At 40.0% G+C, this 17,591-nt stretch overlaps 4 protein-coding genes and 1 pseudogene across 5 annotated transcripts; 3 read left to right on the plus strand and 2 right to left on the minus strand.

Moving 5' to 3' along the window:
• The first annotated feature begins 23 nt into the window (after window positions 1–23).
• On the plus strand, window positions 24–2,113 carry LOC146488918 (uncharacterized). The gene has a single exon (XM_085114696.1). It carries the CDS (start codon window positions 55–57, stop codon window positions 697–699), a length of 645 nt encoding a protein of 214 aa, XP_084970822.1. The 5' UTR covers window positions 24–54; the 3' UTR covers window positions 700–2,113.
• LOC146488919 (uncharacterized) lies at window positions 1,748–7,706 on the minus strand. The gene is made up of 3 exons (XM_085114706.1): window positions 7,372–7,706; window positions 5,145–6,158; window positions 1,748–3,561 (listed from the first exon to the last, which is right to left on the minus strand). The coding sequence occupies exons 1-3, from the start codon at window positions 7,431–7,433 to the stop codon at window positions 2,223–2,225; spliced, it is 2,415 nt and encodes an 804-aa protein (XP_084970832.1). The 5' UTR covers window positions 7,434–7,706; the 3' UTR covers window positions 1,748–2,222.
• Window positions 7,707–8,969: 1,263 nt separating this feature from the next.
• Window positions 8,970–11,831, minus strand: LOC146488920 (uncharacterized; annotated as a pseudogene). The gene is made up of 3 exons (XR_014865647.1): window positions 11,785–11,831; window positions 10,936–11,152; window positions 8,970–10,811 (listed from the first exon to the last, which is right to left on the minus strand). The product of XR_014865647.1 is annotated as an uncharacterized LOC146488920 (transcript).
• An 82-nt stretch (window positions 11,832–11,913) lies between these two features.
• Window positions 11,914–14,607, plus strand: LOC146488921 (transmembrane protein 177-like). The gene is made up of 2 exons (XM_085112675.1): window positions 11,914–12,874; window positions 14,387–14,607. The coding sequence occupies exons 1-2, from the start codon at window positions 11,980–11,982 to the stop codon at window positions 14,410–14,412; spliced, it is 921 nt and encodes a 306-aa protein (XP_084968801.1). The 5' UTR covers window positions 11,914–11,979; the 3' UTR covers window positions 14,413–14,607.
• A 653-nt stretch (window positions 14,608–15,260) lies between these two features.
• Window positions 15,261–16,760, plus strand: LOC146488922 (transmembrane protein 177-like). Its single transcript, XM_085112686.1, has one exon. It carries the CDS (start codon window positions 15,323–15,325, stop codon window positions 16,211–16,213), a length of 891 nt encoding a protein of 296 aa, XP_084968812.1. The 5' UTR covers window positions 15,261–15,322; the 3' UTR covers window positions 16,214–16,760.
• The last annotated feature ends 831 nt before the right edge of the window (window positions 16,761–17,591 follow it).

A 17,591-nucleotide genomic window follows, 5' to 3' on the forward strand; every position in this document is an offset into this window, starting at 1 on the left:
ATCCCGATAAATTTCCGAGGATACTTCCGGTTATCTTCGGAAGAGAAATCCAACATGGCGTCTTACAGCAGTAAACGTGTGAAACATTTGTTCCAGTTAGCCGTGCACTGTGCTGAGAAAAATTTAGCATTGTCACGATTTTACTTGAATGAGATTAGCTCATTATGTGCTGATGATTCTTTGGCGGCATTTTCGCTGCAGTACTGCCGACAATGCTTTGAGTTGTTTACAGTTCATAATTGTCGCGTGAGAGTCCTACCAAAGCGTAGAAAAAGCAAGAAACAAACAAAGGACAGGGGCAACGAAGAAAAAGAAGAAAATAAAAATTGCCACAAGAAGCAAGGAGAGTACCTAAGACTACCTCGGAAATTAAACCACATAGCTGTTTGTTGCAAGGCATGTGGTAAACGTTCCTTTTATACTGGCCGGGCAAGACCTGTGGTAACCCCTGTCTCAAGGACACGCCACACCTTAAATGGAACATCCAATCAGTCGAATACAGACACTTCGATTTTGTCTACACCGAGGAACAACAGCATCGACCATGATTCTACTCCTGATTTACCAAAATCAGGAAAGAGGAGGCAAAGAAGAAGACAAAAATCGAAACTGAAGAATCTGTTGTTAGCAGATGACAAGCAGAAATCAGTTTCAACAGGAGCAAGTCCTCGATTGCAGGACTTCTTGTCAAGTTTATAGCTACCAAACACCACAAGCAGTCTGAGAGTTTATAGTGAGAGAGCTGGCGTAATATTGCCATAGCCTGAAGCTGCACTTACACTGCTCTCAGATTCATGGCAGCACAGGTAGCCCAAGCTCGAAATATGAGCGCTAGTTACGCAACGGTTGAAAAATATAAGGATTTGTATGGGAGAAAAACGGTATATTTTAGAGGCTAAAAATATGAACGACTTTTTAAATAAAAATCACCCACCTTACTTCTCTGGTGTATTTCTCGCCTCCTATGTGGTTTTTAGAGCGATTTAGCGCGTTTCCAGTGAGTTTTAGTTCCATCGCTCTCTCTCTCTCTATACTAAACCTCACTGGAATCGCGCTAAATCGCCCTAAAAACCACATAGGAGGCAAGAAATACACAAGAGAAGTAAGGTGGGGGATTTTTATTTTAAAATTTGTTCATATTGTTAGCCTCTAAAATTAACTGTTTTTCTCCCATACAAGTCCTTATATTTTTCAACCGTTGCGTATCTAGCGCTCATATTTCGAGCTTGGGCTACCTGTGATGGCAGGCGCTGGAAAAGTAACATGAAACAAAGACAGCAGGGAATATTCATACTAAGTGAATCAGGATCACTGTAATGACCTGTTATATCAAGGGAACAGAGTAAGTTTACGTCCACATACTACGCCATATCTTTGCTTTTACACCTTAACTTGCTAGAAAGGTAGCCTCTGATTTCACTCTGAAGCAAGCGTTTCCATGGAGTTTTCTGTACTAAAAAGCTGATTTCCATATTTAGTATGCATGCAAAATGGGGCAAACAACAAAAAAAAAACGCAAATGGAAATGCTCACTATACAGCCTACTAGAAAGAGGAAGGGAGAAGGGCAATCAGGTGCTTGCTCCCCTCTCTTTTCGCGCATCTGCCTGATTCCCTTTCTCCCTTCTGCGTTCTAGCGTGCGCCATGCAGGCTACTCCCGGATGGAATGCTATTCCATAACTTTCCACACAGCAGGTTTCCACAACAGTTTGGTAGTGCTTGCTGCCCACCTGTGACGAATGAGAAATGAGTAACAACAGCAACAATTTATTTTACAAATTCAGATATAAGTTACTTGTCCCGCAAATAGCCACAAAGCTAGTCGAGGCAAGACAAGACGAGCACGAGAACATAATGGTAAATAAAAATTACAATAAATTACAAAACATGCTGGAAAAATGGAAAAGAAAAAAAAAGGAAACTTAACTTTACATAATAACGCAGATTTCGATAAGGCTATGCAAGTAATACATAGAAGTATCACTAGGTCCCTGTAACTTACCAGGTTTGAAAACTATTTTATGTGCACAATGTGGCAAAAAAAATGTAAAAGGTAAATGCTTCAATCTTCTTGAATAAAAGCTAAGGTTTAAAATCTTTATGATGTTATGGATCACATTTGAAAAATTTGCACTGAAACTTACCTAAAAAAAAGGATTTGAAGAAAAATACTGATCATGGTCATAAGTTATCGGAATTTTCAACAAATGTACCCCTGGTACCTATATAACTCCCCAATAAGTTTCACTGAATTCCTTTTCTTCTCTTTCCTCTGTGACAGCAGTCGTAAACAGGTCCTCTGTGAGATACAACAATAAATTTTGCCTCATATCTTTGAGCTTTGATAGGACTGTTCTAAGATCTTTGTCTTCATAGTGGTGGAACATGTTGTTTTCTGGGATAAAAAAGTTGGGCAATCTTTTCTCCCTTGCGCATGATATTAGTTCATCAAGAAGCTTTTCTAACAAAGTACCTCTGCTTAAGGATTCTCTTTTGCTGTCAGGCAAAGACTCTAACACCCAAAAGAGAACAGTTTTCAAGTGATATGAAGCAATAACCTTTGGTTCCTGGAGGTACTTTCTTCGCAATGCTTTAAGCACCATTAAACACTGCTTTTGCCATGGTTTTATAGCAGAACTAAGGAGTAACTCTGCTGAACTAAAGCTAAATCGCCACTCTAATAACTTGTTTGCGGTAAATGGATGCGGCTTTGCTAACAAGTAACACTGCAGACTGGACATCTTTTCTACAAGTCCTCGGTCAGGCCAGCACCTCTTTCGATTGAGCCATGCATCTTTTACTGCTCGAGGAACATCACACAATATAGCAGGGGCAATGTCTATAATTTGATTTTGCCAACTAACGTCATGCTGACAGCCTTGAATGGCTGACAGCAGGTCAAACAAAGCTCCTAAAGCAGAATCAGGCCATGCTGTGGAATCTGGCCAAATCAAACAATGAATTGGTTCTTTAAAGAAAATGGTCATCACTGGATAAAAGTCATCAATGTCTTTCCTCTTCATTCCAAGGTCAAGACCTCGTGAAAACTTTGTCCCAATAGCCACAGACACTGCGTACTCTATTCGTCGCTCGAACACTCGCACAAATTTATGGGAAAGAAATAGTTCCTCATTATGTACTCCATAAAACATTTTTAGTGGGTCGTTAATAATTTCTTGCACAGCTGGAGTGTCTTGTAATGTGATACGTGTTGCATCTAGCACTTTCAAATTAACATATCCTGGATTAGGTCCCTCTATAGAAGCAAACTGCAATGCTCCATCATCTCTTTCATTTGCAGTCACATCTGGTAAAATAAGCATAAAATCCATTTCTTGTGAAATGCCACCATCATTTGGGCACTCTGCTATGTGACAGCCTTCAAACATGCTCCCTACGGGAAGAACACACTGTCGGAGTTGGCCCAATATTCGTTCTCCTTTCATCGCTTCGAAAACTAGTTTGTGTTGAGCCATGTTAAGCAGGAGGAAATTGTCATACTTGAAAAAAGCTCTCTCCAGTTGAAGACGGTGCCTCAATAACTTCTGCTTTGTGGAAAACCTGAAATTAAAAATAATTTATTACAATATTATTAAACATTTTGGTGTCACTTTCTCTAGGATGTATAGTAAAAGATCTTGCTTTTCTGATCCTAAAGGATCCTTCAACTCTCTTGTAAGATTTTACCTACAAAATCTTGTGGGAGATGTAGTTGTGTGGTAGTTATTGTGGAATATCAGAGTGACTCAAAGCCAGGTTTATCTTTTCATTACTGTGTTGTTTCTTTAGACAAGAGACTTTGCTCCACATTGTCTCTCTTCACCCCGAAAGTGTATAAAATGGATACTGGTAACATACTGCTTGGGGTAACCCTCTGCCCATGGGGGAGTAGCAATACTCCAGAGTACTTCATAAAACAAGTTAAAATGGACCAGTTTAAACACTGAGTGCAACTTAACCTGCGGAATCTTAAAAGGATTCTACAAGATTCATGCCATTTAGGATCCTGGCAAAGATCCTGGCCCTTGCTGGACCCTGTTGGATTTGAGAAGATCCTAAAACAATGATCCTTTGAGGAATTTTATCCAAGGGAAGGCGGGCAGGGCAGGGTCCTTTGGCCACTGGTAGGCTCAACCATGCTGGTTTGGCTGAAAACAACAGACATCCCCAGCCCTTCAGGTTAAAGCCAATTATCCCACGCTGTTATTCTGACCCAGAAACACATGTAGAGTCTTATGCAACATTTGGCATAAGGAGGCCTAACTACACCAATTATGTGTTCCACCTCGGCCAAGATAAAAACAATCTTTTAATAAATACAATAAAATTTTAATGTAATGTAGGGTAAGGCATGGCTCAACAGCTCCAGCCTTTTTGGTGCTGACCTAGCTTCCCAAGCCCATCCCCAGGATCTAGCTATGATTGATTGCATGATGTAACCTGAGCTGTGTTAGTTTCATTGCACAACACAGATAATCATTACTTATAGCACCCTGTTTACATCTACAAATGACCACACAAGGTTAAAAACAAATTAATATGTTTATTTATTTTGATATAATTATTTTCCACACTTTTTTTTATTTAAACCAGACAACTAAGGTTTCCTAACTTGTCTCATAATGTTGTTGAGGCTTCCAAAGCCTTAATGATAGGACGTAAGTCATTCAATGTCATCATAAGTGGCTGGTTTGATACTAAACTTGGTTCTGAATCAAGTGATCATGGAAACAAAAAATTCTGAAAGTATCTCAAAGATAATGACCTCACATTTGAAAAGATTTAACTGCACTAAATCTTTTTAAACCAAGCACAGAACTTTATTGACAAAATCTTCACTTGAGCACTCAATTTGAAAGAGTTCAGAACAAAGATAACTGAGCAAGTTGTTCTTGATTTCCTTCAACTGTTTTACAGTGTTATTGATGTCTTCTGCATCAAAAGTCACCAATAGATTCACACTGGGTATAAAAAAGTGAGGCAAATTTCTCTCATTCAAGAATCCAATAAGGTCGTCCAGGAGCCTCTCAAGTAATTCCCCCCTTCCCAAACTTTGCCTCATTGGTAAAGAAGTTGATTGTAAATACCAGAAAAAGACTGTCTTGATAGTAAAAGATGAAATGATTTGAGACCTGCTGAAAAACTTTTCCTTTAGAGATTTCAGAATCACCAAACATTGTCTTTCCTTTGGCCCTGTTTCTGAGAACAACAAGTATTCTGCCATTCCAAATGTCATCTGAAATTCCATAACTTCCTTGTCTATTTGTTCATCTTTTCTGACATTCTCCCACAAGGGAATAAGGTAGCAAGAAGACATTGCAACTTTCTGTACAGTACCGTCACTGGGCCAGAATCGATCTCTTTGAAGCCACTTGGTTCTCACATCTTCAGGCCATTCACATTGGATTGCCAGATGGATGTTAAAAATTCTGGCTGGCCACAGTGGTGCACCCCAATTTGTGAGGTTCACAAACAGCATCTGTGCATTTGTCATTGCATCCCCCGACCAACTTTCTGGATCTAGTGGCAACATGTCTAAACGTTCAGTGATTGGTTTAAAAAATGAAACCTTAAGTGATGGGTGAAGGCCTACACAATACTTTGTATCTCTCCTCGACATCATTTCCATACTGCCTGGTTTTTGCTCAAGAACCTTGCCCAGGGAATTCTTGATTTTTTCCTCCATTACTTCCATAAAATTTCTTTTAAGAAAGCCATCTTTAGCTTTACTTAGAAAGGTGTCAATCCCATTTGTTGGTCTGTTTTCAGTACCAATGTATGCTGATGACAACACTGATGGTTCAGAAAGTTTTAAGAGAACTTGATGATGTTTTCCACGCTGTGACACATACTGTAAAGTGCTATCTCTAGATTCTCCAGCGATGGGCAGTGGCAAGCGGACAAGGAAATCAAATTCCACTGCTCTGTTCTTTTCAGTGTTTAAATGTTTTGGAAGGAAACATCCTTCAAATGCACTTCCAACCATTACACATGGCCACTCGGTGTCTTCAAAAAAAGATTTGACAACACTTAAAATGGTTTGATGCTGAAAAAGGATGAGGACCAAGAAGGTGTCATATCGTCTGAGTGCCGACTCAAGAAGCAAGGTGGGTGTCTCCCGGAAGTTGCTGACAGTCCAGAGTTTTCCATATACCAGCCTGAAGTCAACACATTTTGAGAAAGGCATTTTTTTAATTTTTAATTTTTTTTAAATATACTAGCCCTCTTGTATTTTGTTGATTACATTCACTTTGCTAAATTACAAAATAAAGTACACTGCAGTATATAATATCTTAATACTGATACAGTCAAACCCCAATAGCAACCACCTATTAAGTGGACACCTCCTACTCAACCAGTTATCAGTGATCACTCCAGTCATACTGCATTAAAGGGAGGGTATTTTTGGCACATGTGCATGAATCTAAATACCTTTTTAACTTTCTTATCAACTTTATCGCTTTAAAAATCCCACTCACATGTACTTCAGTGATCACATACTATTAGTCCAAGCAAAATGACTGATGACCAAAATTCACAGAAAATGTGATTGGACCGACACTGTCAATATTGAATTTAGTGTTTATCGAAAGGATTTATAATTTCCATGTTTGATGATTTTACAGGTATTTGCATGCATGCCAAATTAAATGCAGTTACCTGAAAAATCATCAACTGCGACATTTTCACAAGGAAATTTGCCACCCGAGTTATCTATAAAACTCTCTTCTGAATAGATCATTAACATTGTATTAAAACTAGTCATAATCAAAGTTGATGATCTTGATTCCAAGCTCTCTCCTTTGCCAAATTGGTGATGATGTCATCCTCCCCTACAAAATCTGCGGGCGATGACAGATGCACATACCAAGATCCATTCATTGTCCCATACGATCTCGACTCCAATCTGTACAAGGAGTACGTTCTCTCTACATGGAACGCAATAAATGGGCTTGCATCATGGTGGGCAAGGGCGAAAAAGAATTTTGATTCATATACAGATATGCTGAAAAGTGAAACCCTCCCTTTAATTCCAGGTTGCAATTGAACCTGAATCAATACAGCTTAAACACTCTCTGCGTCATGTTGAAAAACGCTCCACTATATTAATTTGCAAAGACTTTAGGGTGCAAGATCAAGCTTCCTCTCAAACTCTCATCAAAACTCTTAATTGACACCCCACTATTACACAGGGAGACTTGCAGCTTCAAAATTTACCAGTAGCCAAATATTAACACTCCACTCAGCTCAAAACGCTGCTGATGAGATGAGACCATTTATTTTTTAAGGAAATTGGAGCAAAAGGTCTATCTGTCGTATGGATCGAAGCTCTGATGAAAGAAGAATATTAAAAATGCTAAATACACTCACCAGTAAATAAAAACAGCTATCAAGGGAGCTGCAACAAGAGCGATGACTACATGCATGAGCATGTCTATCGTACGTCACCACCGATCTGATCAGTAAGCTAGTTTAGTAAGCTAGGCAACTGTTTCTAATCCTGGTTATCTTTAACAATAACGGGGTTGATTGAAAGACATATAAAAAGCCTTTCTTCGAAAGAGAAAATCAGGAAGTGCTGAAAAATGAAAACTACTCGTCCGACCGGTGAAACTGGAAACGAGTCGAAACAGAGTGCTCGTTCCAGGGCTCCTCTTTCTCTGCTTGTCTTGTCACAGGATACCCAAGCTCAATTTTAATTTGGATCGTTCGATCTGGGAGCAAATATATTTCAGTTATTCTAGCTTTTGTTGTTTGTTCTATATCAAGCTCGTCACCTCCGCCGTTGGGATCAGTCTGCCGTTAATATTTTGGATCTGGGAGCTAGCCTGCGAACGCAGGCGTATTTCCGGCTGTCGCTTCTCTTGCGGCAGCCGGAAATATGTCTGCGTTCTCAGGCTATCTGGGAGCTTACAACTGGAAAAATATACTTCCCTGACCGTGAAATCAGCCTTGCCCTTTTTTGGATTACCTCAGTCCCAAACACCAAATTTTTCCCAGTCAAATCAAATCCCTATAATTGACCGCGACCACGACCACTTTTTGAGGTGAGAGCATTATAATTTTTCATTGTTTTTAACCTCTTGTAAGTTAAGAATTGGTTCATGCTTAGCGTGCGTATATCGAGTTATGAATGCACGCGGGAAGTTTGGAGAGCGCGAGAGAAGCGTAAGAGTTGCTCGAGGCGTAGCCGAGAGCAACTCTAGCTTCTTGAGTGCTTTCTAAACTTCCCAAGTGCATCCATAACTCGATATACGCACAGCTAAAAGCATGAACCAATTCTTTTAAAACATAGTGAAAATAAAGTTAATGATTCCTGGAAAACAGGTTTTGTTCCCGATTAATTACAAAATTCTCTGTACAAAAAAAAAAAAGGGCGAAAATGGTTTCTCATATCGGTTAAATCTTAACGTTTCGTTAAACTTCAATCTCTTATAAATATACACTTTTTATGGTGTTGTCTCTCTGTAAAAGTTTTTTAATAACACAGCGCGCGCATGCTTCCCCCATCTGACTTGCACACGTCATCGAATGGACGCACGGCCGTGCGTATGTTGAGAAATGTACCATGATGACGCCAATAGTAATTAGATTAGGATGTACGCGCGCTATGTTATAACGATCCATTGACACATGGTCTGATCTGCACGTTCACTGTATGTACTAGGCTACTCTTCATTTTCGCGTTTTGAGTGGCCGCTTACAACTATGGGAGGTTCGACTGTCTTCTATAGCGTGACAGTAGACGCGTAGAAAGTTCTGGAAAATATATTGCGTGACTAAGCATTCTAGAAATTCCCAGAAAAAATATTGCTCTCCATAACATAGGCTGCATACTTGTAATTTAAACCCGATCACATATCGAGTAGACCACAAGCTATTCTCATAATTCTTAAAACTTTCAAGTCTGAAAAAGTCTTACATGGATTTAAACTTGTGACCAGCTAAACCAGCACGCATACACTGGATTAGGATCTGTCAGTCTTTATTACAACATACAAATGATGTAACTAAATACGTATAATAAACTGTAATGTACAGAAATAGGCAAATATTGAATCAATGAAAATCAACCAACTGATAATACACTGTGACAACTACAGAACACGCAAATTGCGAAATGCAAAGGTTTGCTATATGCCTGCAAGCAAAAGTCCGGGAAATTGGCCAATTGTTCAGTGGCCCAACTAGCTAGCCGGAAATAGCTCCTGTTACAAGCTGATTGGTTGAGAAAAGTCTTATGACTATCAGCCACATCAGTTTTGCCCTGAAATCGTTTACGTATAATCATCTATTCATAGATTATTGTCTAGATTTGCAAGGTAAATCCCAGAGCGCTCAACTTTGCAGGAGCAGTGAATACAATCAGGAAAAAGTAGTTCAGGCTGAATAAAACGATGAATCACTTATATCGGCTACGAACGTTGTGGTCTACTGATTAATAACCTATTATCAATACATAAGTTCTCAGTAATCTACTGTAGAAGACGTTTTTTTTTTTTTTTAAAGGAAACAAACTAAACTTCATCGACCAAATCTTCACTAAGTAATGTTGAGCTCTTGATGCAAAGAAGTTCAAAAAATTAACAATAAAGGAAGTTGTATTGACGGTTCAATTAATTCTTGGTAGGTTTTTAATTCCCTCCACTCATGCACTTCCCGTTTCTCTCATTTCATGCGGTGGGTCTATTCCGCTTCGACTGCTTGGTCAAGTAGGTCTTCTAGCTGTCTCTGAAGATTGGCTACTTCTTCTAATTTATCCCGCAGATCTTTCAATCTGAAATGTTATGACATTGCCAAAAGCCAGGCCTGTGAACCAAGCGACGCACGCCACTCCCACAGCTTTAGAAAAGGTGGTGAGATTTGACCACACCTGCCAGAGGTAATATCCTTGTGTAGCAGCGTTTGCAACATTGGTTACACCATCAACCACGGAGGTACCTGCAAGAGCATCAAGGCACTGAATGCGGCCATCAATAGTGACTCTTAAGTTGCCGATGTTGGTTAGAGTCGATGTATACAGCGTGTTAATCTTCGACATCCTTCGGCTAAAACTTTCATCATTCGGATTGTTCTCGCAGTGATCTAGCAACTGAGTGACCATGGTTTCCATCTTCTCTAGTTTTTTCCTGATCGTTGTTAATTCGGATGAATCTCCGATGACATTGGGCGCGCTGGAAAGCTCCTTCCATGTGAAGTAGAGTCTCAAAAATTGAGAAACTGCGGTGATGGCGAACCCTTTCGCTTTCGCTATATTTATGATCATCTTGTCGCTTTCGGTTTGGTGATAGCTTCGCATTCCATCTAAAATCAACTTCGTAGTTTCTTCATGCTCGTTGATAGTGCTAGTCTGTTCGACATGTTCATAAAATTCTTCCGGTGATGAATCAAAGTGATCGTAGAGATGCTTTTTCATTGTGTCTGGGCCGTTTTCCGCTACATAGTTTAGGACACCAATTATCCCCTGTTTCACTCTGTTAAGAATGGTTCCGTTTATCTGAGGGCTCAAGTTGTTCAAAATTCTCTGCTTCAGCCCATGCCTCTTGCAGCATTTTTTCGACTTTTCCCCGATGTTGACCCAGCGCTTTGAGCTCATCAATCGTCATCTCCAGCATTGTCTTGGCCTGATAATACGACCATACATTCTGGGCGAGATGTAAAATCATTTTTCCTAAATTTCCGTCCTTCTTTTCTTTTGGTAGTTCTTCCATTAGACGATTTAAGTCTTGGACCATCGCTGATGCAGCTGCTGCGTCTTCCATGTCGAGGGTTTATGACCAAGGGCAGAATGGATTCAGTTTTGTTCCCGTCTGCATATAAAGCACACATACAGTATTTCATTAACAATTTCTAAGAAAGACGACAACAAATTACCCGGACAAATTAGTATAACTCAAGTTCAGGCTCAAGTTATAGCCGGTTCATGTACGTTACCTTAGTCAGAATCTTCCCGATTCCTTTGGGGGCTCGAGAAAGAAATGAATACAAATGATATTCGCTTCCTTAATACGGTATTTTTCTCTGGGAAACTTCCCGTCATTTCTTTTGTTATTGAATGGGAATTTTCCCCGGTTCAGTTTCTATTTCGGTTTCGACTTCCGGTTTCGACTTCCGGTTTACACAAGGAGGGAACGGGTGGTCGGAACGGGCACTCATGATAGACTAAACAATACAACTGTCGCATGTTTTGTATTTTGATATCAAAGGTCATTTCTGTCATTTCTGGGTTACGAGTGCTGCGTTTATCGCCTGTTGAGCAACCGTCGTTCTTATACCCGTTGAGGCATTTATTTGGGTTTGGTACGTTTGGCTTGTTTCAGTGCGTCCGGTGACAGTACAGCCTCTCTAGTTAGGATTTGAATTGTTTAATAATCTTTATCCGGCCGCCTATTTGTTTTCGTAGCTGAGATCTTGTGTTTCTTATCACGGCTATTTGTCTTTTGATCAGTTACGGCCGCGTTTTTGTCATCACTTCTTGCCATCCTGAACTGTGAGATTTGTATTTTCCTCCTGTAATGAAGCTGTATTTAGTCGCGGATTCTGCTCAGTGGTGCTCAACAGAAAATATTTTGTTTGGAGAGTCTTTTGCAATAGAGCCATCTGTGTAACTTCAATTCATGTCTCTCACAGCGGTCATCGCTGACATGACAGTTGCATGACCGGAAGTTATTTGGATTGGCTACCATTTACGGCAAAGCGTCATGCTCATCGATGGGGCGGAATACTTGTCTCAATGCTTTTGTGTCAGGCTTTTCTTCCCTTTTCCCCTGAAAAGCCTGATACTCAGGCTAATAACCCCCGGCCTCCCTCCCTTCGGATGCCTGATCGCGACTGATCGGAAGTCGATTCGGAAGTCTCGTTTTCGTTTTCGGACAGCCTCTAAGGACTGGGCACTAGTCCTCAATTTGTTCCCATTCTCCCTCTGTCGCACCGCCATCTTGTTTTGACGGTGTCATATAACATTGTTGCCTTCCCAAAATGTCTTCTAGGAAATTTGCTCGTATATTTGTTGGTGTAGCAACAGGAACTTTGCTTGCTTTAAAAGCAGTACCACATATTTATCCACATGAGTATGTAAAAAGGCTTATGGAACTCAAAGTGAACTCGACAGAAATGGAGGTCCCATTGCGCTGCGATGAGCAACTGGCAAGGATGGCTCCAAAACTTGGAATAACGGATCACCGTGACAAAATCAGCTTCTTCGTGTCGAAGTCTCTGTTTCCCATGTCTGCTGGAGCTACGTGGCTGCCAAATGGAGCTGTCATTGGAGTGCCTTTGTCTTTCTTTTTTAAAGAAGAACAAGATGTAGCAAGGTTCAAACAGGTCACCAACACCAAAAGTGGACAAGGTCCTCTGTATTTAGAGGGCAAGATTGGCAGTAAATTGAGAGAGACATTGCTGATGTCGGATGATAACATAGCATTCCTCATAGGCCACGAGTTGAGTCATATCAAGCGCGTTGATTTAGCTCCCCAGATCTTATTAGCACCTTCATGGCTCTACATGACATTTGAAATTGCAAACTCCACCAGGAGGCTTGTGCCTAGAGCTCCAGTCATTGCTGATGGAGTTTTCAAAATTGCAGTGTGTTTACTGAGTTATTTTTGCTACTGGAAAACCCAGCGTTATCTTAACCATTATCAAGAATTCAAAGCAGACGAGATGTGTGCCCAAGGTGACTTGAATGTTGCTTTAGGGGGTGTTGACTGGATGATGAAAACAATGAGGTTCAATTCCTTCATGAGGGTTTTACATGAAAGAGGTACAAACAGGCCACAGTCTTCAGAGAAGAAGGGTTCTGAAGGTTATACTCACCCAAAATTATTGGAGAGGCTTAGAAAACTGGAAGTGATTGTGGATCAAATGATGAAAGGTGCAGTTTATCAGATCATTGCATAGGTTCTCTGAAATTTAGGCTACAAAAACAGACAATGCTTTGTGTTGATCCCAGGGGTTAGGGGTTTGAAGGATGCCTTGCTGGGGAGGGGGTGGGGGCATGGCTTCCAGTGGCACAGGAATTCATAAGAAGACCAGAGAAAGACTGTACTAACTTTAAGGGGGGGGGGGGGGGGGGAGGGGAAATTTCCTCTCCAGAAGTCTGGATCTGTCAGTGGATTTTTGACATCTCTTGCATCATAAAATTTTTATTTTGTTTGTGTTTTTAAATATAACATGACAATGTAATGTCCTCCAATGAGACATGCATCAACACATCAATAAATTTATTCCTTTTCCAAATTTGAAAACCTTTACCCCCAGAGCTGACCCCAGCACTGAAAAAGCGATTGCTTGGCTTGATGCCACTCAGAGTGTCCAACATTCCTTTTGAACGGAACCATCACTCTGACAACAAATTGCCATTAAATTGTAGGAAAAAATGTTTTAATTCTAAATTTTAGTTTGATTGTTGCCTTTTTTTGCTTTTAAATTTCCCGCGTAGCACCATTTTGAATTTTATCATGTCATACGGTTGCCAATATTGTCAGTTTGCAGCAGAAGATCGTTTGTGTGAAACAATTGAGCAACTGTGTTATGTCAGGAAATCCAACATGGTGGTGCCCTGGAAATTAAAAAGCAAATATAGGTAATAGTCAAATCCTGTTTTGTTCAACACAGAATTATTATTTCCATGCCTTCAAATGAAATTTGAAATTAGATTGATTTTCAACAATTTAACATTAATTTATTTCAAGTGTTTGGGCTTCTCTTTCTTTTTTTCTCCCCCCCCCCCCCCCCCATTAATCTCAGATACTAAAATCCATCTAATTATACCCCCTCCCCACCTTAATGTGAGCCCATGGACTCCATTGTCGAAGCAGACCAATTTGAAATTTTCATTCCTTCTAGACAATAAGAAACCTACTCCCACCAATAATAAAGTCTTTGTGAAAGTAAGCCCCCCAAATGTACACAACACCAGAGATTGTGTTTGGAATTTTTACAGTACTTCAAAATGTTTTCAGTTGTAGCTATTGAGTCACCTTTGTAGTTGTAAATGAGGCAGAGATTTCAAGGCTAGCAGCTACTTAAGATGAAAATTCTGGGAAACTTGGACACACCACAATGTTTTTTTGGAGCTATAATTTCCTGAGGAAAAATATATTAAAATGAAAATTGCAATCTTTACAAAAAAAAATGCTATATCCTTTTGGTGAATTTGGTCATGAACTTGGTGGCCCTTGTAATTCTTTGACTGTTTAAAAATTAACACACCATCCATGACCTGTGCTTTTCAATTTACCTGTGCTGTGTGAGTTTTCAGGGTGGGTGCATATTCAAAGGTTGGTGGTTAATCAGATAAATACAATTTTAATAAATAAATAAAATTTTAATAAATAAAATTTTGTATTTTAATAAATATCTGTTTATGTTTTTCATTTTTCAGAGAGGGAACAGGCACACTTTTCATGAGGCTTTTGGATGTCCTATATCCTGCTGTTTACTTGGCAGAAGACACATTTACCACCACAACTTAAAACCATTCTTCATTGTCACTCATCCAACCCAGTAAACCCTCTGGCTTGATGTAATGAACCATTCGAAATGGAATCTATGAAAAATTGTCTGAAATCAAGAGCATCTTTAAATAAATGAAGCATACTTTTTGCTTGTTGAGAGTGATACTTTTAAAACAGAGCAAATCAAGCACTTTAATCTCTTTAGGGGGGCCAGTTTACCTTTAGTTATCAACTCTGTTGATAAACCAAACATTCGTTTCTAAACTCCCCACTGACGCAGCACCCCCGGGGCAGCACTGCAGTTTCTTTAGAAAATAACCCCCTTCAAACCATACTGATGAGACCTAATGCCTAGCTAATCATGGCTGCCACTGCCTGGCTGATATAACTATGCACGTGCCGCGGCGTAAGGTACTGGCCATTGTTATTGTGGTTGTACTTGACATATAGAATTTGCAATTCCCCTCCCAGAATTTTGAAATTGCAAGCTATTGTGGATGTTTTACTGAAGCTAAGCATTTGCGTAATCAGCTATCTTTCCTACAAATTTATTAAACAAAAGGCATCACTTTATAGTGAATTCACTGCTGATGCTGTGCACGTGCTGCAGCATAATTAGGTACTGGCCATTGTCATTGGCCTATCATCTTTTACCTTAAATTATTTAGACAAACATTTTATGATGGTTCCCTATCAAAACTTTCTGCAGCCCGTGATTTCACGTGTGCATCCTCACATTTAGTCACAAACTCCTCCACACCAATCAAAACAAGACAACCAAGAGCGGTTTTGTAAGCAGAGAAGGCCCTGGGGTACAGTTTGGGAAACATCAGTTACCAGGACTTCTCAATCACCAATTCAAGATGGCTGACAAAATAGTTCGCGGTGTCATTCGTTTGGGCATAGGGGGGCTGCTTGTTTTGAACGCGTCAGGAGAATTATTTCCACACCAGGCATGCAAACAAGTTAATGGTCTTAAAGACGAAAATGGAGTCTTTGTGAATGTCCCTGAACGATGCTGTGAACAATTCAAAGAGGTGGCAATGAAATTTGGTTTGAAGAACACAGACAAAGTGACCTTGTTCGTTAACCAAGCTTTTTCTGCAGTTTCTGCGGGCTCGACGTCTCTTCCCGGCGGAGCTGTGATAGGTTTGCCAAGATGGTATCTCTATGAAGAGGAAAAAGATGTTGAAAACTCCGGACTTAAATTTAACGGGAAAGATATCAAATGGAATTCAGAACTTGGAGTCACTATCAAGGAATGTTATCTTCCAACAGATAATGTGATTGCCTTTACCCTTGGTCATGAGCTTTCTCATATTCAACGTTTAGATTTCAAACTGTTTGACACATGTGCTTCACCGTTGTGGTTGTACTTGACATATAGAATTTGCAATTTCACTCCCAGAATTTTGAGATTGCAAGCTATGGTGGATGTTTTACTGAAGCTAAGCATTTGCGGAATCAGCTTTTTTTCCTACAAATTTATTCAACAAAAGATGTATCACCTCAGTGAATTCACTGCTGATGAGATGTCTTCGTTGCGTGACCCAAGGTTGGCTCAAGGTGGAGTGGAATTCTTCTCAAGAAGACTTAAAATGAACCTTATCCAACGTAGACTGCTTGGATTGGAGGGAGAAAAGTTTTACACAGAAGAGGGAGATGAATTAAAATCCTATTCACATCCACAGATGACCGTCAGACTTGAGAAAATAAATGCCATTCTTCAGAAAGCGAGCAATGCCTCAAGCTAGGTGGCAAAACAGAGAACTTTGTAGGAAAAAAAGAGCAGGAACTAGAGTGAATATATTTTCTGTGACAAAAAGGGAGTAACAGGGCCAAGTTGATCAAAGCCCAGTTAAGCTAACCCAGGGTTAGGGTGAACTAAAGTGTGACATCACAAATAGTGGAATTTTTGAAATATTTAGGAGATTTATACTATGAAACATTTAGAACTGAGGCAAAATTAGAAGGATTTGAAATTGAGTCATCAATTTTATTCCCAGAGCCCATGTTACCCTTATCCAGCGGAACGGAACCGTTCTACTGGATAAGGGTTAAATGCGGGTTCTGGGAGCAAGATTGTGAAGTCATCGCTGCATAAAGATGCTAATGTCTCCCCACCCCAAATTGAAATTGGATGCTGAATTTTGGCACTAGATATTTTTAATCATGCTCTTTCTGAAAATCTTAACAAATTCCATAATTTCATAAATTTAGTTTTTGACTGCGAGCAGTTTCTCTTTTGCTTGGAAATCCGCAAGGAAAGACGCAAAAAAAAAATGAGCAAGTACGATATGGGGGGGGGGGGGGGGGGGGGCAGGGTTGTCATTAGAAGGGGGAACCCAGGTACCAGTACCAGGATACACAAGATGTCAGAACCAGCCTAATTCAAACTGGACATAAAGAAATTCACTTCAAGTGTAATTTTCTGCCCAGCTACTATCCTATAGGTGCCTCCTACTTGAGTCACCTGCATGAGCAGCAAAGCCATGTGTAACGTGGGCACCAGAAGTTGTGCTTGCCTTCCGGCCTTGCGCCTTTGCGTTGCCGCTCGCGCACAACTCGCGCCTTGAATATCTTGCGTTCTTTCCCACGGATTTTCAAGCAAAAGAGAGACTGCTCGCAGTCTTACTTAGTTTTTGCGATGTCATTTCTTTTTTAGGACTCTCCACTCTTGGTGATCAGTGCTTCTAACAGCTGTAAATTTCTCTCCAAGTTGAGGTGACAACCTCGGTTTGTGAGTTTCTTAGTATACCTTGACAGATGAAAAATGAATGGAAAATTAAATACACTAAGGGCATTGATCATTGTCTATGGTATTCCCATTAAGAGACACCAGACTCATTAATTACCAGAACCTAAACGCCTGTTATTTAGATTGACATTGTGGAAGTGATGTGGCTAAGTGACTCAAGACATATAACTTACTCCAGCAACAAGTGATATGTTGTGTAGTCTGTCAAAATATACATGAGTTAATAAATGCAAAATGTCCATGAATGCGGGCTGTCTGTTTCCAGAAATTTCTGCCAATTTCTCGAAAAGGCCATTATAAGAATTAGAAAGGCCTTTAAAATCCCATCCCAATGGAAATTCCAGTTTTTTTTCATACTTAGATTAAAATTTTTT

Source organism: Pavona decussata, unplaced genomic scaffold (genome assembly GCF_977016875.1).
Source record: "Pavona decussata unplaced genomic scaffold, jaPavDecu1.1 SCAFFOLD_8, whole genome shotgun sequence".
Taxonomy (NCBI): Eukaryota; Metazoa; Cnidaria; class Anthozoa; order Scleractinia; family Agariciidae; genus Pavona; species Pavona decussata.